The 23,641-nt window shown below is 37.5% G+C and overlaps 1 protein-coding gene across 1 annotated transcript in view; it reads left to right on the forward strand.

Moving 5' to 3' along the window:
* The window catches only part of LOC308557943 (uncharacterized protein), a gene marked incomplete at its 5' end in the record, with an annotated part of 483,857 nt that overhangs the window by 442,223 nt on the left and 17,993 nt on the right, over positions 1–23,641 (forward strand). Inside the window, 3 exons of the mRNA XM_081138834.1 lie at positions 9,895–10,026; positions 15,451–15,579; positions 17,820–17,945. Of these exons, the coding sequence (XP_080994960.1) occupies positions 9,895–10,026; positions 15,451–15,579; positions 17,820–17,945 (387 nt within the window). The remainder of the gene's footprint in view (positions 1–9,894; positions 10,027–15,450; positions 15,580–17,819; positions 17,946–23,641) is intronic.

The following is a 23,641-nucleotide window of genomic DNA, read 5'->3' on the forward strand; positions in this document are numbered from 1 at the left end:
CACAAGCCATGACCTAAAAACAGTGATTTTATGATTTGAACTGACAAAGAATCTACTTACTCTACTACGGTATGTGATTTTATTGCATCACACGAAGTAACATTACTGCTTCTTTTGCGTTTATTTTGGATGCTTTATTTTTCCATAGTGATAAAGGGGGAATAGTGTTCAAGATGGCCAAATGGACACCTGTTTGTCAGGTTAGAGTTTGACCACTGATACAAAAGTTTCATTAGTATATGTGATTATCCTTTTTTGACTTTCATTTACCTTAATATGGATATGAAGAAAATTTTCATTAAGAATTCATTTTAAATGGATACCCAAAATTAACACTCTAGGATAATAGTCAAAAAAGAATTGCCTCTCTTCTGGTACCAAATCTGAAAAGAAGAATTAATTACTATTAATTATGCTGTTCCTGGATTCTATAAACTTTATTTTGGATCTTCACTTAAGGGATTAGTAACACACACAAGCAGAAACACGAATACTGGAGTATTTTGGATTTCAGGATTTCTTGCCTACTAAGTAAGCACCCTCTCTATCTCGTTCATCACCCAATCTGTGAGTTCTAAGTGGATGATACTGGTGGCTTTTCTTGCCATTCCAAGGGACAGTTCTTGCATCAGGTATGATTGGTGCCATTCACTAACTCAGTGGATTGGAAATGGGTGGTGTTCTTTCTGAATTCTACTCCTATCCTGTAAATTCTGTGGATCTTGAAGAAAGCCGTGATTGGTAACAGAGTGCCTCAAACTTAATATCTAATTGTTTCATAAATGAACAAAAAGAATATAGGATATAATCTTATGAATTACCGTGGTTTTGAGTATAGCATAGTCAACTTATTATACACTCATACTGAAGTAGAATGTTCCAGATTTCCGTCAATGGAGAAAATCATTGGATCATTATGGATCATTTTCACAATAGAAATTATTTGAAATTTAAAACTAAGTAGAGCTATGGAAACAGCAAAATCCAGTATGACCTTCAGGGAGGAGGTGACTTTCCCAGAGCAGCAGGGGTAAGAATCAGTAAGTCCCAATGCTACATCCAGATCTCACTGTACTCTGCTGATTCTGTGACATGAGATAAGGACATGAATTCTAGGCCCTTCTGTAAGAGCCCATAAATGAATAGGGTGTGTTCATACCCCCTGTTCGGGCAGTAACTCCTGGGAAGAAGTACAATGTAACGTCTGAGAAAATGACACTGAGTCATCAGTGCTGACTCTCGCTGTGCACGCTTCGGGCAAATGACTCACAGTAGTTTCCTCTGTAAAATGAAAAGAATAGTAATTGTTTACTCACAGGTTCATTTTGGTTATCAAGATAATACAGGTAGGGGGCTTCGAACAAGTCTGGTACACAATAGGTACTCAGAAAATGTCAGCTGTTAAATCATGATCTTTTCCTCAGGTCTCCAAGATACTAATTTCTTATACCTGCTATCTGGTCATCCTCACCTTCTCTTATTTCTGCAAACTTCTCCCCCCTACCCTCACTTGAGTTCCTGCATTCTGGACATTTACTGAAGGTTAAACTAACCTAACCACAGCTTTAACTATGCTACTTATTTTCACCTTTTAGTAGCTGAACAAAACTCAAGAGAAGATTGAAAATCAGGCATGAATAAATTAACCCATGGTTTTTTAGAATGGATATGTTTCTTCTGTGGGCATTAATATAATCCATCAACATTAAATTGAGATGTTAAAGTTCTGGGATATTGGTTTTTGCTTGGTTTTTATCTGGAGCACTGATAAAGACGAGATGTTGTTGCTAGATATTTATTAGACATCTAGAGGATGGCAACCACCAAGTCCTACAGAAGGAACATCAGCCATCATCAATGCCCTAGTGGGATACCATGCTGACAATGGTATATGAGATGTCCAAGAAGGAACATCATCACTTTTACTGAAATACTCCAAAAGTTTCCTTAGGGATTGTGCTGTATATAAACCTATGCACAAAAAAGCAAGCCTGAAAGAAATGAACCAGTGAAACTTGTTTTCAGGACCTGTCCTAGCCCCATGGTCTTAGGATCATTACTCTTTTCTGACCCACATGCCCATGCTTCTTTCTGATCCTGAGTCTCTAGAATACCCATTTTCTGTAGCTCTTGCAATGTCACTGAGCTGTTAGGCTGCCCTCTCCAGCCAGTGCTCTGATTGCCAAGGTAAGCTGAAGAGGCCTATATTAAAAACAGAAGAATGGCTACATGCTGATTCTGATTTGCCTATTTGCTGTGGCCTTCCGAAGTCAGTATTTTAATATTTTTTAACCCATTTGTAACTGGAATGTCAGCCTTTTAGGTCATTTTGGAAGAGAGACTCCATGTGGCAAAAACAAGCAACAAACAAACAAAGAAGTATCTAGGAGCAGATAGAGCCTTTCCTCTGGTCTCTTCTACAGTCTTTCATTCAGTATTATTTATTCCATCTCAAAAAAAATCTCTTGGTACAATCCCTTATCTCCATTCCTTTTCAGATCTCTAGTTCAAGTTCATGTTGTCTCTCGCTCAAATGCCTGCAATGACTCCCAACTGGGCTCCCAGCCTCCAATCCAATATGTACTCTGTCATCAGTCTGATCATCATGTTTCTATGGCAACCCACAAGCACCAGATTAAGACTTCAGTGTGATATTAAAAACACTTTTAAGGACCAACACAACTCTTCAACATCATACTTGTTTCTAAACCCTGTCCGCTAGCCATGAAGCAACTGTGTCTGTCGCTTTCAATAAAATACTTCTTCATTCATTCTTTTTCTTCTGACTGATGAATTACTACTCCTCTTCTAGGCCCAGTTTTATGTCACCTCTCTGAGGATACCCCGGTTCCCCCCTTATAGGGTTAACTTTTCTTTAAGATGCCTTAGACTTTTTTACATGTCTCTATTAGTGGCACTTGTCAGATTGTTCTATATTAATTTTTTACATGTCTTCCTGAATCAGTCTGTTAGGTTCTTGAAAACATAAACTAGTCTATTCAGTTTTCCATCATCAGTGCCAAGCATAGGACCCTGCGAATAATCTTAAATATTGAATAATTGTTTAATAAGTAAATGAATGTATAAACATACCATACAGGGAACCAATGTTCTGTTTTTGTGTAAGATCAGCCTTTCACACAGTTATGGATATTGGACTAGAGAAGTTTTTCTTCCTTCTTTCTTAGCTTCATCCAACATTTATTGAGTCCCTTCCATGTTCTGAGTTCTATATGAGGTGTCAGGAACATAGAAAATAATAAAACATAGCCTCTCCTAGAGGTGCTCTCAGTTTTAATGTGAAGGAAAAACAATAAAGTAATAATATAATTTGAGTACCAATAGCTTAACCAGAAACCCTTTCATGTTTATAAGTAGAATGTGGAGATGTCTTCTGCTGTCTGAGGGCCAGCATTTGAGATGAGCCTTGCGTGCAAATGATCACTTCCATATTGTGCCCTGACACCTTGGCATGTGCAAAAGCTATTCGTAGAACCTCCTTAAAGTGTCTCAGTAGCTCCTGGAGAATGGAATCTGATATGGAAAGTGAAAAGGGAACAGGCCCCTGGGTTCTGGTTTGAACTCTGCTACTGATTAGCTATGACCTTGGACAAATGATTCATTCAAGTGGATATCTTATCTCTAGATTGAGTGTGTTCATCTAGACTGTAGATCAACGGTTCTTAACTGGGAGTTCATCATAGGATTTAAATATATATATTTAGTTCTCACCAAAATGTTACTGAATTAGAATCAGGTCTCTCAAGATGAAACCAGGCCATGAGTACTTTGGCAAAAAAAAACCTTTGTCAGTGATTCTGAGAGGCTCTGACCTGAGCTGTGTCTGTTCTTGATGATATCTTGATAGCTGAGGTCTCTGGCAGGCCCCCACCCTGACTGAGACATGCAGACTAGGCCCACTCCAGTTTTTCTCTTTTAACAGGCTGTGAGAACCAGGAACATTGTTTCAAGAAACAATCAGATCAGTAGCTGACATCATAGGTCTTCCTGAAAGAGAGGAAAGAGATGCAGAACAAAGATAAGACCAAAAAAAAATTCCCAAATGTTTGTGGGATGCTGGTAATCACAGCCAGCACCACGGCTATGTGCAGCTTCTTGAACTTTAAAATGGACCCAGTCACTCCGATGCCCTGACTCCCCTATATTTATTCTCTGACCGAGGCACAAAGATCCGGGTGAGCTAATGCATCAACTCATGAAAAATGAACAATTAAAACAATGAAGTTGTCAGTTCTTTTACCAGATTGCAAATAAATAACCTGCTTGTCAGGCTGGCTGCTCTGCTGGACCATTAGTTTAATACAAAGACATTCTGAGGATCGGGTGGATGACAGCTGATCTATCACTGGGCCTTTGATAAAGACCTGAGCAAAATATGCTGTCATAAACTACCGAAGGTCAACCCCAATTTGTGTGAAGCAAAGTATTAGATGAAATTTGACTATACCTCTCTGCCTATCTTGAAAGCTATAGTTTTTTGCTGTTGTTTTTAAGCTGAAAGGATGGTACTTGTGGCAATCTAAAACACTTTTCTACTATGCTTATTTAGCTTGTCAGGGACACTGTGCTGCTGTAGATGGCCTTGAAGTTTGTAACTGTCACAGTGGAGAGACTGTGATTCTAGGACTGCACAATGTATTTTCATGCCAAGCTGGACAGGGTCTTCCCATAAGAAGTGATTTTATGTCATGTCAAATGCTAAGACAGTCATGGATTTCAAAAGAAAAGTCTATTCATTGCATTTTCTTGTATGTATGATTTGAATTCTATAGGTCATCTCATAAAATGTTTGCCAATCCAGGTTTATTGCTCATGGAAAATAAGGCAGTAGATAAGACAAATAAAAAAAAATTCATTAAATTTTCTAATTGATCTCATTTATCTTTAAATCTTAGTGGGAAAAGTGAAGCTATGAATCACCTTTCAGAAGTCACCTTAAAGAAGATAATTCTTGACTTAGAAGCAGAAAGTACTATTAGAAAATTTACCCTACAGTAAAACTAGGGGAGGGGCAGTGTTTATGAGGTTGTTGGTGCCTCTCTCTCTAATTAACTTAGTCTCAGCTTGAATCTAAGCAAAGCTGACTCCTTGATTTTTTATAAAAGGCAGTCAAATGCCTAGGAAGCCATCAAGTCAAAAATATAATTTTTCCCTTCCAAAATATTTTGGGTATTTATCTATATTCAGGTTATAGCTTCATGGTCAAAGTGATATATTTTACCTAAATCAAAAATAGTACCTGTCAATTTATTCTTATTTTTGAGTACATTCCCTGGTTCATGTAAAGAGTAAACTGTAGCATTCAAATGCAGTGGTGGCTTAGATCTATAGGGAAGATACACACTAAGTTTTGTGGTCATGTGGTTGTCCAGAATGATTTCAGGTAGGAAGGAGCATCAGCTAAGTTACTTCAAACTGATTTGACTAGTTCTCCCAGTGGCCTGCATGGCTAATTAGTAAACAAAGTGAACAAGAAATTTTCAGTATAAAACTTTCCAGGCTGATTTTCCTGCCTAACAAGGTAAACCACAACTTTGTTGTCCGGCTTTGTAATCCCCTCAATGTTATATAATATTAATGTCCCCCTCACGTCCTAAGAAACAACCCTGAGAGAGTGCAGGAAAAGCTCAGAGCCCACCCTGAGGACACTGTGGTTTTGTTTCTGATTTTGCCACTTATTAACCGTATCATTTGGGCAAGTGGTTCAATATCTACTTATCTTACTATGTGCACAGTAACACCTGCTTAAAAGCAACCTTATACATAAAAGCAAACACTGTTTTATAAGGAGGAGTCCCTAAAGTTGTTTTAAACACAGACACACACACACACACAAACAAAAAACAGGGAAATAAAGTTAATAGGTAGAGCACTAAGAAGAACAAGCAGTTCATGATCTAGAAACATCCCCTGTGATCTGCTGTTAGCCCTTCATTTCTCTGAGTTTTAGCTGTTGAGAAGCCTGTTCTTCCTGAGTCTCGCTATAGATGTATCTGGGTACCCAAGCTGCTTCCCAGGTTCTTGCTGGGTTCTGACCTTCTCCCAGGAACCCCAAGTCCTTCTCAGTGTGATTAAAACCTGTCCTTTGGATCCATTAATATTGAATAAGATTATTTAAAAAAATTAGTGATAGTTTTTCCATATTTTTTTATATCTTGTAGTTTTTAAAATGTGATATTGTATTGATTTCTATGAAGAGTTGTGCATGAGACTTGTTAAGAACATGACCCTCTATGATAACATGGTCTCTAAGGGATAAATCAGAAGGCACTGGAAACATTTAGGAGTGCGGAGATTATAGTAGGCAGAATAACGGACCCTCAAAAATGTCCACGTTGTAATTCCTGGAATCTGTCAATATGGTGTCTTATAAGGCAAAAGGGACTTTACAGAAGTGACTTAGTTAAGGATTTTGAGATGGGGAGATTTTCTTGGATTGCTGGGTGACTCTAATGTAATCACAAAGGTCCTTAAAAGAGAGAGGGAAACGGGCAATTAGAGAAGAAAGAAGCAGCTAAGCTGCAGGCTGGAAGATGGAGGAAGGGGCCACAAACCCAGGAATGCAGGTGGCTTCTAAACGTTGGGACAGGCAGGGAAGCAGATCCTCCCCTCAAGTTTCCAGAAGTAACGCAGACCTGCCAACACCTTGATTTTAGACTTCTGACCTCCGCAACTGAAACATAATACATTTGTGTTGTCTGAGCCACTAAAATTGCAATAATCTGTACAGCAGCCATAGGAAATGAATGCAGAAACTTTTTTAATAATGTAAGCCTTCTATTGTCTAACATACATGCATACCATTGCCAACGTATTATTTAGTAATCTTGGCAGTACATGAGTCTTCCCCTCTGGAAATGTTTCCTCTTCCTACCATTTTTCTACCCCCTTCCCTTTCCCACTCTCTAGTGTTTCAGATCTCAGTTAAATAGTGATCTCCCCAAGGAGAGCACGTAGAACTAAACACCCCCATCCCACACCTGCCAGTCTAAGTTGGGGTCCCTGATGTTTTTCTGTCTCCTAGAACCTTGCACCCTTATAACATTTTAAAATTAGATATTGAATTCAATGATTATTTTATTGTGTTTATCTCCCCACTATTATAAGTTTGGTGGGTATAAGAATCATGTTTGGTTCTGCTCACTGTTATGAACCTAGCACATAGTAGGGTATCCAAGGAATATTTCTTGGCTGAATGAAAACATTCCAGAATTCTACATGTTTTGTAAATAATGCCCCATAATAAAGTCCATCTGGAAGCATGAGCAACAAACTAACACACTACCTTCTCTTTCAGAGGACATGAGGCAGGTTTTATAGTAAATAATTTCCTCTGAAGTCTTAGTCAGTGTCATGTAATCTAAGAAATACTATATTTCCCCCAAATTCTTTTTGGATAACATTCAGAATGTTTTTTCTTGCCTTTATTTTCATTTTCATTTTATTGCTTTGAAATATCACTTGTAAATTTCTTCTATAATCTTAAACATCTATTTGAGAACTAACTTCAAGAGCTTTAGAAGGTCATGAGTACATTATTTTATTTTCAGCCATTTTGATTCCTCGAGCTAAAGCTATTCCTGAGCTCTTCTTGGGATGAAGTGATTAACATTTTTGAATGGTTTTATGAAGCCTGAAAACATTGAATGATTAATGAGAATGTAGATAAATTTTATTTATGTGTTTCAAAAACTTCATGTCATGTGATTGCAATGGTTTTGTTGTTGCTGTTTTAGAAATATTTTTCCTGATAGTAGATACATGTAAAGACAGTCTTTACATATTAGATACTTTTTTCCATAATTATTTTCAATGTTTTTATGATCCTTGCTCATATATATCACCTTTGTTAAATAGTTGATTCTGATTTTAAATACAAGTTCCAATGGAAAGGAAATTAATTTTATTGAGGCACTATGAAATTACTATATGTCATATGTCCACTGGGCTAGTCCTTGTAATAATCTATGAGATAGATTTTATTAATCCCATTGTACAAAAAAAGGAAATTGAGGGCCTTGGAGCTTAAATAACTTGTTTAAAGCCAGAGAAAAGGCCAATGGCAGTGCTGGGCCAACCTGACCTACAGTTCATGCCATCTCCTCTAGACCACACGACCTTTAACAGATGCTTGCAGACCAGCACGATATTCGTGATGGCTGTTCTCAAAGCAGACAGGTTCAAATGTCCCTTTCCTCAAATCCGTATGCCAGTGGGCTCCATACCTCAAGATGGAAAATGGCTAGATAGATTGGGGTACTGGAATTTATAACACAAACCCTATTGGGTTCAGCACAGCCACTTTCACTTCTCAGTGTCATTCATCTCCACAGAGCACAAGGTTCTGTGGCCATATTTGTCATGGGACGGCCACACTTTAAGCTCATGTAACCCTGTGGCAAAAAAACCCGGGTCTTCCCGGACATGGGAAGAATCTTATGAGAAGAATTTGTAATAACTGCAGCTCTTGGTTTCCAAAGTTATCAGCGGCCTCTAATAAAACATATTTCAATTTTTCTTATTGTCTGCAGCCTTTCATGTTAGAAACCTCCCATTAGGGAGCTCTTTGCCTCGTGTCACAGTGGCATGTAGATGATGCCCTCATGTGTTTACTGACAGTGAGGTGAAGGGAGTAGGAATATCACACGGATCCACCGCTAGTCACCTCTGAAATGCCCTGATCAGCTGTTATTCTTATTTAACCTCTTATTAACAAAAGAGTTAATAAACTTTTCGGCCCCTAAAGCCAGATACGATATTCAGCATACCTGGCAAGTTCAGAATAAATGTTTTATTGGTATGGATTTGAAAAATCTGATTCTAGTAAAAGAAAGCCTAGACCAACAGCAGACTACATAAACGGCTGTCCAGAAACTGAGTCAGGTTCCAGCTACTGCTTTTGTATCTGTACATCTCCCAGTCAGAACAAGAAAATCAAATCCTCCTTTTTGATTCATTGCCCTGTGTTTCACTAGCCTTTGTTTTTAACACTAAGAAAGCCACTGATGGCCCTTAAAATTAGAATTTACACCATTGCTGCCATTTTTTACTTAAAGAAAACTGGAGGATGAAATCTTAAGGATGGTGGATGCTAAGAAAACAGGTGACAACACAGCCAGCCAGGGATGGTCAACAAAATCATGGCTGCAGTAAGCAAGGCAGTCAGTGACTTCTACAACCCATCTAGGTGATAAATAGAAAGGTTGATCTAGAAATTATTATTCAATTTCAAGTATGCAGAATATATAATAACAAACTTGTCGATTTTTTTTTTTTTTACTAATTTGTTTGAATTGTCTGTAGACACAACTGTGAAATTCAGAATGTCTACTTGACTCCATTTTGTTAGCTGAAAAACACCCAGAAAGCCTTTTTATTTTCTTAACAAAATGGCACAGTCTTATTTAGAAGTTGGAGCGAAAGCCTTTACTGCTCGCCTGTAAAAAGAAACAGCACAACCCAGCAGAGTAGCTGACAAGTGACACAAATACAGTCCATGCTAATGTGCAGAGGGAAACAACCTTGAGAATTTAAACCGGCTGCACCAGAAAAAATATCTTTATCCAGATATGTGGTCCCTCATGAATTATACTATTATTTTAGTTGATTTTACCTGACATCACCCTATGATTTTCTTCAGTGACAAGAAAATTGCAGCCGGCCCTTGACAGTTGGTCACAAATTGACTGCACAAAACAAAATCAAACAGTGAAGTAATCCCCAAGTAAATTTAATGAAACCTAAATCCCATAGGGCAGCACACTTCTGTAGGCAATGGTCTTATTTAATAAATTTTCCCCTGCTTTCACTTTGAGAGCTATATTTACACAGACAAATTTAATTCATTTGGTTTACATTTCCTCTTCCCCTTAGTGTGTCCACCAGGCACGTACGGGAAGGACTGTAAACAGGTATGTCAGTGTTCGGCCGAGAATGAAGACTGTCACCCAGTCACAGGGAGATGTACCTGTCTGCCCGGCTACCATGGAAACCACTGTCATCTCCGTAAGTGTGTTCTCTGCTTTAGTTGTCATTTATTGAGGAGACACCAGTAAGGTGGGTCATCACTTCGAATGCTAAAGAGCAAATGTTAATTCAAGCTTCTAATTCATAGCAAATCTTACGGGAGTTTTTATTGGAATGGTTGAAACCTGAACTTTTTGGAGTAACTTGTTCTACTTTGCCTTTTCTATTCAAAATATCCCCCTGAAAAGAGATAAGAAATAGATAAAAAGAAATAAGAAAACATGAACTGATTATTATAGATCAATATACAGAAATGGCAACATATTACAGTGATTCATAAAGCAATTTCCTGGATCTGCTTAGAAACAATCAAATTAAACAAATTGCTCTTCTGGAATGAAAACAATGACTTGCTTAAAGATAAAATGCCAGTTGGCTCATTGTTACGCAACAAAAAGAATAGTCCCTAGACCAAACACCTTGTATTGATCTGTTAGGAATTTTAACATCGAAAATGGTTATAGGAGAACACACAACCCAAAGTCCCAAAGATCATGTTAAAATGTTCAGTCAGCTACTTAATTTTTAAGCTTGTAATTATTTGTAATGTACTTTTTATAGGTTTAAGAATAAAATGATTTGGCCTCAGTTTCATTGTTTCCCCCAACTTGGCCATTGCTACTCTTTTCTCCCTAGTTGCTCCCATGGCAGATTCCTTCTACTTTCCTTTCCTAATTTTGTCAGTGTGTGGATGAGTTCTGGGTTCCCCACCCCCCCAAACGCCACCTATAAAACATAGACTTATGATCAAGCTATTGATTTTAATTTTCTACAAGCCACAGAATGTATATTTTGAATATTACCTCTCTTTTTTGTGTGTCCTAATTTTAAACATTACCAGCTAAACACACAATTAAGCGTGTATGAAGTGGTTTCAATTAGTATTGTGTTTGGAACCCATAACCACTGCAGTTACTCAAACTTAAAATGAAGAACTAAAATATAAAATTAGTAAAATTTCAATTATTATTTTTTGGTAATGTAGTAGAGAAAGGAATGATTCCCTCACATTTGAGTCTGTCACATTGCTCAGGAAGAATTACTTCTAGATCTCAATAATATTTTATATTAATAAAATATTATCAAGTTACACATAGCTGTAGCACTTCTATTTAGAAGGCAAGCTATCTTGGGTTGAAGGAGGGTGGTTTTCCCTTGTAAAAGCAAGGCTGAGGCCGGGAGCTGCTGCCTGACTAGTCCGATTGGCTTAGTTCCAGGCAACACGTGGTTGGAAGTTGCTGCTAAGGTTCCTTGGCAACATCCACTGTAATTACAGGACTACGAAAAAGGGTTCAAGAAAATATTCATAAAAGGTGCAGCTGGCTCAAAAGCAAAAGTCTCAGCAGCCAAAAACAACTGGGCTTTCATGTTCTCAAGTTCAGAGTAGAGAATCCAAATTTTCTCTCTGTAGAGGTCAGAGGAAGCAGACAAATGTGAAGTAGCAATCTCACTACTTATCCATAATTTATCATGGGCTGGTCAGTCTCAGCGTGTGGGTATCATGTGGTAAAGACAAACTTCCCTAGTAGATGTAAACGCATCATGCTATGTATTTTTTGACCAGTAAGAAATGGTAAAGTACCATGAGTCCTGGAAATCTTTTATTTTTCTAACCTGCAATACTCACTATTTATAATGACGCTCTTTGAGAGAATTTAAGGCACTGAGGTCCTCTCACACCATGGGCAGTTCTGTTGACAGTACTCATAAAACACCCCCACACTTGGTATAGAATGTTTTGAGAAACATGGACCGCAGAAGAGGCTCCCTGTGCCAGGAGAAAGGTATCAAGACTTTGATAGAAGCCTGGCTCTCATGCCCTTGCTCATAGCAATAAAAATTTAGACAGACCATATCTTAGTATCTCTTTTAAGTATAAAGTAAAACTTCATGATAACGGCTAGTGTATGTGTGAGTAATCTGGTCAAATACTAGAAAAAATGACCCTGTAAAAAACAGATTTGTGCATTTTTATCTGCTTCGGAGCTCAGTGTCTCAGGATACAGTCACAGCCTTGCTTGCTCTAAGTTCCCAGGCATTTAAATCATCAGAGTATACAGTAGCCTTTCAGATCTAAACAAATCAGAACTGTGAACTCATATCCAAGCTTCTTCCTAGTCAAGCTCCTTCAAGGAGAGGGGATGGAGCAAAAGTGGGAAAAACAGTCAACTTCTAATAGGAAATAACTAAACATCCCTTGTCAGAGAGACAGAATTTCCCAGGAGAAGTAGTTGTAAAGGACAGAGCAAAGGCCAAGTAATGATCAAAATGGAACTTTAGGAAATGAGGGCAAAGAGCCCAAATTTCACTCAAGCAAGTGGAATGAAATCATTGTGTCCTGGGCATATGCTCCCTTATAAAATGTGTTGACCTTTTGAGCAAGGGATGCGTTCATGATTCCAGAAGTCAAACTTTTCATAGTTACAGTTATGCAAGAAAGTGGAATTGTTTATAAAATTACTTATTTTTGAGGGAGAAAAAGTTATGGGCACTTTTGTAAACAAATACCGTACTCTTGATATAAATTTAATGAGTTGCGGGACTAAGAGGTTCGCACATATACTATCTTTCAACAGATGGTGTACTCATTAGTAAGTTCATCAAGTTCACTGTCCCTATTTCAAAAGGATAATTAAGTTGAAGACTAAAAATGAAGTAATTTTTTTTCTATGTATAACAACAAGAACAGCCCTGGCCAGTCTCACTCAGTGGCTAGAGCACTGGCCGGCGCACCAAAGAGTCAAGGGTTAGAGTCCCAGTCAAGAGCACTTCCCTGAGTTGCAGGTTCAGTCCCAGGCTCCGGTTGGGGTACGTGCGGGAGGCAACCAATCAATGTGTCTCTTTCACATCGATGTTTCTCTCTCCCTTCCACTGTCTCTAAAAACCAATGGGGAAAAAAAATCCTTGGGGGAGGATTAAAAATAAAAATAAAAAGAACAGAAAGAGATGATTCTATCAAATGCAAAACCACCATTTATAAGATAGTTAGCAAAATGGTTATATATCAGAGGGAAATTATGTTTCCAAAGTAATTTTGACATACAAAAGTGATTGCAAAATACAGACTTTTACATATATCAGTCATTTAAATGTATCAAATAATTTTACATAAGCTCTTTTTCCCCTTTTGACTGAGATGCTTTTTCTTTGATACTCATAATTACATTCACCATTTAAGATTTTTCTCATTAATAAGTTCATAAGCTTCACTCTGTCAGGGGCTGCTCTTTTCCTCATTGCACAGAACGCCATGTCACCTTTCACTTCAGAGTAATGTGACTCCAGAATTTTCTATGCCATCAACTCTTATTAATTTAACCTGCTTTGTGGAGGCAACCTGCCAGCAGTACACACTAGACTTCCTTGTTTCGAACTCCATGCCTTCAGCTTGCTTTCTTTGTATTTACCCTAATATCAAGCAACCAAACAATTTTTACAGCATCACACATAGTAATGATACAAACTATAAAAGTTTACATTCTAAGAGACTGACCCCAGTGGACATGAAAGAAGAAGGTTTTTACCTTGGTGAATAAGAGAAGAGGAGCTGGAGACTCTTTTCTAATCACTGATTTTGTAGGTGCATTCTATTGCATTTTTGTGAGGGAGGAAAAAAAACTTCTTAGGAGGGCTATAGAATTCTGTGTACCAAAAAGGGTTAATTTGCTATGAAAACTGGCATCCTCGGGAAGGAGGGAATGACAAAAGGGAAGGTGAAGTGAATCCATTATTTTTCACAGAGAGGAATAAAGAAATACAAGTTATAACAGAGAAATAACCTTTTGTATCAATGATTCTAAAGTGTTTTTCTTTACATCTCCATCATGGAGAATTAGACTCAAGGTGAAAACCCTGGGTTTTAGAACAGGATATATGTGAGAATTATAAACAATCTGAATCTCAATAAAAGACCATTTTTTTAAATTTCTACCTCTAAAACCTTGCTATATGTGAAATACTTAAAAAATGTTCTGATTCTTATATAAAAATACAAAATAAAAGGGAAGGAAGAAAGAGTCATGTGGTCTACTTTAGTCACCTTTGGAGCTTTGTTTCCAAGGAAAAGATTTTCCAAGAGAAAGGACCTAAGGCAAATATCAAAGCCTTTGACTCAGGTCAAGCAGGTAGGGAAAGGGTTATGCTACGTACCTACCCATGATCCTGCCTCTATTAATGAAAATAATAGCTACGGCTGACTTGGGTGATTTATGGGTTTGGTAATGTGTTAGATACTCTATTTTTTCACCTTAGTTCCCACAACAGTCCTGTCATTTTGTTGTTAGACCCTTTGAGAATGAAGAACCAGAAGCTCAAAGAAAGGACTTACTCAAGGCTGTAACACTAGTAAGTTAGAGATATAGGGTTAAAATCACAGTCTATTCAAAACTTGCTACAGCATCATATTTTAAATATATGACAAGAATAGAGGGTTATCTCTAACTGGGGACAGACTTTTGTACAATAAATATTTCAAGCCACTTCACTCTGTAGGCCTCAACTTCATCATCCTAGAATAAGAGTTGAACCAGGTCTCTTGAAACTCAAACTTCTATGATTTTTAAGACTTTAAAGTTTTCCACAGAGGCTACACCAATTTGCGTTCCCACCAGCAGTGTACGAGGGTTCCCTTTTCATCCTCATCAACATTTGTTATTTCTTGTCTTATAGATAATAGTCATTCTAACAGGTGCGAGGAGGTGTCTCATTGTGGTTTTGATTTGCATTTCTCTTATTGCTAGTGAAGTTGAGCATCTGTCGCCCATCTGTATGTCTTCTTGGAAGAAGTGCCTGCTCAGGTCCTCTGCTCATGTTTTAACTAGATTCTTCTCTTAGCTAAACACCCCCAGTCTTTCAGCCATTGCACAGATAATATAGTCTTCAGCTCGCTCTTTCTCCTGTTCAGACTCCGTTTATCTTGAAGCCTGGGTACTTATCCACTCCGATGAAAGGTATCATCATGGCAGGCCACACATTCATGAATATGACAGCAAACAGCTGAGAAACTAACAAAATAAAGACACTTCCTCTATGCTTGGTCCCATTTTGAATTCTTATGTGTATTAAACCCAGATCATTCCAGGCAAAACAAACACTTAAATATTAACCAAAATAATAAATTTATGTAGGCTGGAATGAAATAGCCTTGTTTGGTGAAGTGTCTCCTATTCTGAGTATTCTCTAAAAGTGGGTAGATTTCCAAAGAAGCTCAAAGTTTTTCTTATATCTTATTAATTAGCAGCCTCTATTTCTGAGCCATCTCTTTCATCTCATATCCTCAGGTAAGTCCATGAAAGTACCAAAAACCAGTAACTGGAATATTGAGTTAACCACGTCTGTGGACATGAATTTAAATATTGATTGCTTCAAGTACATTACCACATATGGTTTGTTCTCCTTTAACAGAATGTCCAAAAGGCACTTATGGTCCTTATTGCCAGAGGACTTGTAAGTGCCTGAATGGTGGCAATTGTGACAACATGATTGGCACCTGTGACTGCCCTCCTGGCTTCACTGGGGCTGACTGCAGTCAAAGTAAGTCACTCTACCTATTATGAAATGGATATGCTAAAGCAGAATTTTTAATAACCACGCTTAGGGAATAAATATTGTTGCAATTATTTTAGTTAATAATTTACTGCGGTAACAGCAAACACCAACTGACCTAAATTCTAGTTTGAGGAGTACTTACATCAGGAGTTTGATTGAGAGCTGAAGTCAGTGAAGGCAGCCAAAGAGAGCCCTTTGGTCATAACTTCTCTTGCCCTACCAATGCTGGACTCAGGTTAGGATTCAAAAATCTGGCAAGATCAGGTAAGACTGGGGATTCTTGTGTATACAATGTCAAACTCATTATCTAAAGTTCCACAATTTCACTTATCCTCAGCAATTTTCCAGCTTAAAATTAAGCAGTTCCCCTGTTTATCAAAAAGTAACTCATTCCCTAAAATCCAAAGACCTTAACTACTTATCACGAAAACAACTATTGACATAGTTTAAGCGACTAGTTATAAATGAAAGATCCCTTAACAATGACCTGGCTTAAACACTTTGGGGATGTCCTTAGCAAATATGTTTTGCTTTTATTAGACCTTCCATTTTATAAGTATTTGAATAGTTTGCAAGGTCTAGGTGCTCTTTAGGAAGGAGAGGAGGCAATGGGTAGAAGAGCTCATGAAGGGGAGGTGGTCCTGCCAACCTTGTGTTCTTTGGCCTGTGTTCTTTGTGCTGTTGAGGAGGATGTTCACTTTATGATCCTTCATTGAGCTGCACATTTAGATTTTTTGCAGTATTCTGTATCTTATACTTCATAATTAAAAGAGTAAAAAAAACATCAAGAGAACATAAATTAAAGATACAAGTACTGTGATCGTGAACTAGAGATTTCTTTATTTGGAAGAATGATAACGAAGTTTGTGATCAGGCATGGTGCTCAGTTGTTCTGTGCTAAAGATATCCAAAATGCTTATCTCCCTCAGGCAGGTAGCTGCTCAGTCTTCTTTGTATGAGGGTATTTTTAATTACCCTGCCTCAGTACCCTGCTGTTCTGAGGATAAAAGGCAAATAAGACAAAGTCCTGGCTCCTAGTAGCGGAAAATTGAAACCTAGTGGATACTGCCTCTGAGGCCTCAACGGCCAAGTTATCTTTGAGTTAAAGCCAACCCATAAACATCTCCTAAAGGTTCTGACTGGCTCCTTTGTGTTTGTTCTTCAAAGAGAATCGTTGGGAGAAATTTTCTAATTTCCTCAGGCCAAAGCATCTTCAAAAGCTATGGTTTCCCTGAATATTGAGAGTATTTTTGTCTTCACAGAGCTGTGATCTTGTACCTGAGCACTTTTCTTCTTTACTTTGGCAGCTAGGTAGGGCTGAGCCAAATTTACAATCTACCTCTTAAGTTCAAGGAATTACCATATTCATTTATGTATAGGGTAAACCAAAAAAATGTACACACACTTTATCAGCTGATAGCTCAATTTAGAAAATGAAATATATTTTAATAAACACTGCCTTTATAATTATTCAAAGTGTGTCTGTACATTTTTGGGGCACCCTATATGTGTTGTTACCATATTTTCCCTCTGCTTGATTCTCACACATATTTATTTTATCTTTGTGCGTTTCCTGTATTTTGGTAAGCATCTCAGTGAATTTTTGGAATAAATTTGAAGCTAAACAAACAAGCAAACAGATTGATAAACATGTAATAATATAATTTACTAAAAATAATTTAACAGATTTTTTAGTTTCAAGTAAAGAATAAATTTACAAATAAAGTAATAAATATATAAATTAATATTTGGAGATGTGAGCATAATAGTCTTAAATCAATATATAAACGTAAGCTAAAATTCCAGTGTGGACTTTAAGAGGAAACATACTCAAGAATATTACACACACATACACACACACACACACACACACACACACACATGACAGCTATGGGATAAAGAAAGTCAGAATTTATAGAATCATTTATATCCTATATGTAAGTGTTTGACACTAGATATTTGGTTGGAATTCCAGTTGTCAACTAAAATTACACTAAGTAAGCAACAATTTGAACAGTTCCTTTTTTTGTTTTGTCTTTTTGGGATTTTTTTTCCAAAGTAACCTTTTAAGTTGACATCCAAACTGAGGACAAATCAGGAAAATCTATTTGATTAAAAGAAAGGGTAATGTATTTACAAGTTTTAAAACTCTTGACTGGCGAAAGGTTTTAATAAGAAAAATCTGCCTTTGTTTTGCTCTGCTTTGTTTTGCTCCTTCCCACAAGCTTGTCCTACAGATCACTACGGGAAGGACTGTGTCCAGCGGTGTTCCTGTGGCTCAGGACAGTGTGACCCGGTGACTGGAGGGTGCCACTGTTCACCTGGCCAAACGGGAGCCAAGTGTCAGCAAGGTAACAATGACTGCAGGGTTACCTTGCTTATCCAGGCACTAACTATGCTACACTCTAAAGGCAGATTTGGTGCCAGGGAATGTAATTAACTAAGCTTTGTTTACAACACTTTCTTCTTAAATGTGGCTTTAATAACATGAACTACATGCTCCTGTAGAGCTACATACGAAATAGTCTACTGGAGGCTAAACAAAAATTGAAAACAAAAACAAAGAATAATTTCTGCATACTCTTGACTGGGAGAAAATTTTTAAATAACTTGGGTAAACTTTTGTAAGACTGCCAAAAATTGTGTGTTGGAGATGTCTAATTGTAAGAACTGAAGAATGTTATATCTTTTTCAACTTTCAGAAGTCCACTGAAAGCTGCAAGAAAAATAAGAGACAGAAAGAAAAACATGATCTCTGTTTCATACTGTGAAACTTTCTTGTCCTAAATCTTATTTATTATTATCATAACAATAATCATAACAGAAGAACTGTCAAGTTCAATGAAGTGTGGGCATGTAGAGAGGATACTGGGCCCCTAAAGCTCTTAGGTGGGTCCAGCAGTGCAGCCACTCCTCCATGGCTCACACAGAAGGGCAAAACTAACAAGCCCTTGTGGAATCATGAGGTTGGGTGCATGGGAAGGCTGCAGGAGCTGCTTTGAATCCCCTGGACATCTCAGAGCGGCAGGAAAAATGGGATAAAATCAAGAAGTGAACAGGCATATCTTTTCAACTCTGTGCTGAGATAGAGGGGACTTGGTGGGTCACATGGTGTTTTACTCTGTGCCAAGAGGCTTCCTACTAGCTGAGATATCTTTCTAGCCCCAAATCCATACTACCCTCCCACAAATAGCCAGTACATAAAAAACTAAGTTAATAATAATAAAAAACTAAGCTGGCACACTAAAAAACAAACAAACGAACAAACTCTCCTAATTTTGGAAGCAAAATATGAAACCAACATAGAGCAAAAAAGTTTTTTTGTTATGGAACACCTGAAAATATTAACCAGAATTTCTTCCAAGAATTCAAGGACATAATGAAAAAGTGTCCTCTATAAAATGTGAGTGCAATGCAGAGATACAAGGTTCGTGAAAATAAATGAAAACACAACAAAAGAAAATGAAAAAATAAGCTGGCAGAGCTCAGGAAAAAGTGGAAAAGAAAATTAAACCTCACATCATATGAATAAAGGCCACGTTGAAGGCAGGTAATAAAAGGATGGAATCTACTGATGGGACAGCCAGGCATATAAAAAATATGCTTGAGGAAAGTGCAAACAATGAAATGAAAAAGAAAACTAATATATAAATGGAACAGAAAACTGATCAAATATATTCAAGATGTTTTATCTGAAATAAAAGGAGATCTGATGCTACAGGGTGAATGAATACATTATATCCCTGGAAATGCTAGTTAGGGTTGACCATAGGCAAGGGGAAACTCCATTGGGAAAATAAAAAAATTGTGAGATCTCATAAGAAGTGGGGGGATCAATCTGGCCTCATACCTCACAACAATGTTCATTGCTAGCCTATGGTTAATCAATGCCTATGAAATTCTTGGGGGAAAAATATAACTAGTGTATTTTATACACAGTGAAACTATCATTTCAGTATGACATGAAAAATAAACGACTATTTTTAATAATAAAAAAAGGTTCTGGAAATATAGAAGCTATAAAATACTTTGAAGAAACTAATAAAAGATACATTTGAGCCACCAAGTAATATATGAAAAATCTCTGGTAAACAGACTATTAGTGAGTATTAAATCTATTTTAATTAGGGCTAAATATAAAACAAATGTGGGGATTATGGTCAAGTGCTATAAGGTAAGTATATAAATATTATAAATTATAACAATGTTGAGATTTTTAGCATAACTTTAGCATATACTGGAAGGGGAAAGAAGGTGGAAGAGCATAAGTATACAATGAAATTTCTTTATTAGTGGTTATGGGGTGGCAGGGATAGATCTGTGTCAAAACATTATTTATATATGACAACTCAATAAGCACATTTAAATGTGTAATGGTAAATGCTGGAATTTAGAATGCTATAATTGAGAATTTAAGAATAAAAATGTTGCCAGCTAAAATAAGGTACAAGAGAGGTGTGAGTAAAATTTTGAGAAAGCAGAATCATGTTAATTTCATCAGCACTCATACTAGAGGATCAATATGTAGTAAATAAAGAAATCATCATATTATGTAATATTATATGCTGGCTAAAGAAGATTCCTTAGATTATATAAAATTACAAGACTTTCATTTAGAGAAAGATGGAGTATATACATGTATTCTTATTTCTTCCTCCAAAACCAGTAAACATCTAGAAAACAAACATAAGAATCTCTGAAATGCAGAGGGAAGGCAGACTCACTAGGAACAGTGGGGACTTTGGGAACAACATGGCCATGAGTTCTCGGGGCTTCCTTTTTGTATCTTAGATATCCTGGACTGGGTCCCAAGCAACACGAAACCCAGGAAGGCCAATCAGTGCAGAGAAAATAAGGCCCAAGATAAGCCCATTTCTTCTGGTCAAAAGACCAGGAAAAAGGCAGCCTATGGAGACAAAAAAAAACTCTTAGCCAATAATCAGTCTACTCTAGTCAGACACTACAAAATAAAACTGCATCCTCAGCTCCATCCCGGGCCACCTGAAGAATCTACTCTTCAAATTCCACCTAGATACAATGAGGCCCCCCTCCCGCTGCCCCAGGATGGTGTGAAGAAAGGCCTGGTGGGGCTGGGACTTTCATCCCTCCCAATAGGAACAACGCCCCCCCGCCCCCTCCCCAGCCCCTCCCCCACAGTATCAGTGTCAACCACGTGGAGAGTGTGAACCCCACGACCCTAGGTGGATGATAAGGAGACACCACACTCCTCTCTGCTAGGGTGGCATCAGAGGAGGTCTAGTGGAGAGTCGGGCTTCCACAGCCACCAGGCAGCAGTGAGGCCACCTCAGGCAGTGTCAGTGGAGGTCAGGTGGGAGCTGGAAGGAGGCACCTCCGCCCCTCTGTCAGCAACAGCCCGTGGGGAACCTGAACTCTTACCCTGACCAAGCGGGAAGGGGTCATGTTTATTCCCCTCCCACTCGGAGACTTGGTGAGGAACATGGACTTCAACTTCCATCTGCTGAACCTCTTTCCTCACCATACGCAGTGTCATAGGGGACATACTAGGTCAGGAGATTTAAATGACATCGAGAGCCTTGTATCATAATACTCAGTATGTCCAGGTTTCATTTAAAAATTATTCATCATATCAGCAACCAGGAAAATTTCAAATCAGTGTAGAGTGTAAAACTGAAAGCAACTATTGAACAAACAAGACAGACAAAAACCCAGACAGCAGTCTGGTGGTTGCCAAAGGGAAGAGGGTTGCGGGACTGGCGGGGGGGGGGGGGGGGGTGGTAAAGGGTAAAAGTGGTCAAATACATGGTGACAGAAGGGGATTTGACTCTGGGTGGTGAACACACAGTGCTGTATACAGATGAATATTATGGAATTGTACCCTTAACCCTATGTAATTTTATTGACCAATGTAACTCTAATAAATTTAATAAAAAATAATTAACAGATATGAACACTGAGAGAACACTGATGATAAAATTATAAGAATTTTAAAGGAGCCATCATAAAAATGCTTCAGTGAGCAACTACGAAAATGCTTGAAACAAAAAAATAGAAAAGCTCAGCAAAAAAATAAGAGACATAAAGCAAAACCAAATGAAAATTTTAGAACTGGAAAATACAATGACCAAAAAAAAACAACTCAACAGATGGGCTTAATAGCAAAATGTGGAGGGCAGAGAAACACATCGGTGACCTCAAAGATAAAACAATAGAAGTTACCAAATCTAAACAAAAAAATGGGGGAAAGAAAACAAACAACCAAAATAAGAAATAACAGAGCCTCACAACCCGCAGAACCACACAAAAAAGGTCTAATATATATCATCAGAGTCTCAGAGGAGAAGTGAAAGGGCAGGACTGGAACGGTATTCAAAGAAATAATAGCTAAAATTTCTTTGTGACAAAAAAGATAAATCTACAAATTCAAGAAGCTGTGTGAAAGCCGAACAGGATAAACTAAAAGAAATCTACAGAAGACATGTCAACACTGAACTTCTGAATACTTAAAGAGAAAAAATCTTGAAGCAGCAAAAGAGAAACAACATCTACCCTATCTTAGAAAAAAAGACTCTAAAATAAAATTAAGGTAAATACATGGTACAGATCCACCAAATTATATGAGCAAATATAAAGCAGTGGTCATGACGTCAGAATTAAACAATGTTAATTTTATGGCAACAAGCATCTTGAGAAGGGCACTTATAGTAGAGGGTAAAATTCACACTGAAGATTTAAGTGTAATCAATATGTATAAAATAAATAACACAGTACTGAAATTAATAAAGCAAAAGCCATATGCTGGAAGAAGAAATAGACTTCAAGAGCGTATCAGTAGATTAATTTATTTATGTTAGTCCATACACGTATTACTGTATGCACACACGCATAAAAATAATCTTATAGAAACTTGAACATAATAAGGTATGTCCAATTGCTATAAACCCTGAAAAACTGCACCCTGAAAAAAGTATCCACTGAATATTCATAAAAACTGAGAAAGAAAATCAATTCTAAAAAGTATAATTCATGATATTCGATGATCACAAAGCAATAAAACAGAAACTAATAACAAAACTAATTCTCTTATCAGGGGTGGGGTTGTGGAAAGGGGGAATCCCATTACACTATACTTCATTAGCTTTTTGAAATCTCCTTAAAAAATCAGTGGCTAAAAAGAGCAAACAAAATCAGTATTTTAGCCTGGCTGGGTGGGGCTCAGTGGTTAATTATCGACCTAGGATCCAGGAGATCGAAGTTCGATTCCCTGTCAGGGCACATCCCCAGGCTGTGGACTTGATCCCCAGCACAGGGCGTGCAGGAGGCAGCCAATCAATGACTCTCTCATCATTGATGTTTCTATCTCTCTCTTCCCCTGTCCCGTCCTCTCTCTGAAATCAATAAAGATATATTTTTTTTAAAATGAATGAGGCAGGTCTATTATATGTACTAATTTAGAAAAACCTTGGAAAATTTTATTTACAGAAGAAAAGTTTTACAATGTTATCTATCTGTGTTAACCTTTTGGGTAAAAAGAGGTTAAGGAGTAAGAGATATATATATGCCTTATTAGACATGGAATATTCCTGGATCTATTCAGTTATTTATCTACTCAACAGATATTTATTGAATGCCTGTTTTAAGTGTACAGAATGTATGGATAAGTCACAATATCCCAGTTCTCTTGCAACTTGTTTTCTTGTGGAGAAGAGACAATAAACATAATTAATAAGTTAATTATATGCATGTTAAAAGGAAATAAAATCTATGGTAAGATAAAAATAGAGCATGGTAAGGGGCTCAAGAATGCGAGATACGTTGCAGTTGTTAATTGAGGGGTCAGGATGAGACCCATGGTTCAGAAAAAAGATGGCAGTAATGATGTTTTGGGGAAGGGAACCTGGGAGACTGGAACACAGGTGAAATACTTTTTTCCTTAATATACCTTCATATAGTGTTTGAAAAGTTCATCAGGTAATAACATGAACTTTTGAAAAAGCAACAAGGTCATATAAACAGTTCTGTGTAAACATTGTTCTAACACTTAGACCTATGGACAGAATCATTTCTA

The sequence above is a fragment of the Miniopterus schreibersii genome, assembly GCF_964146895.1.
Source record: "Miniopterus schreibersii genome assembly, chromosome: 5".
Classification (NCBI taxonomy): domain Eukaryota; kingdom Metazoa; phylum Chordata; class Mammalia; order Chiroptera; family Miniopteridae; genus Miniopterus; species Miniopterus schreibersii.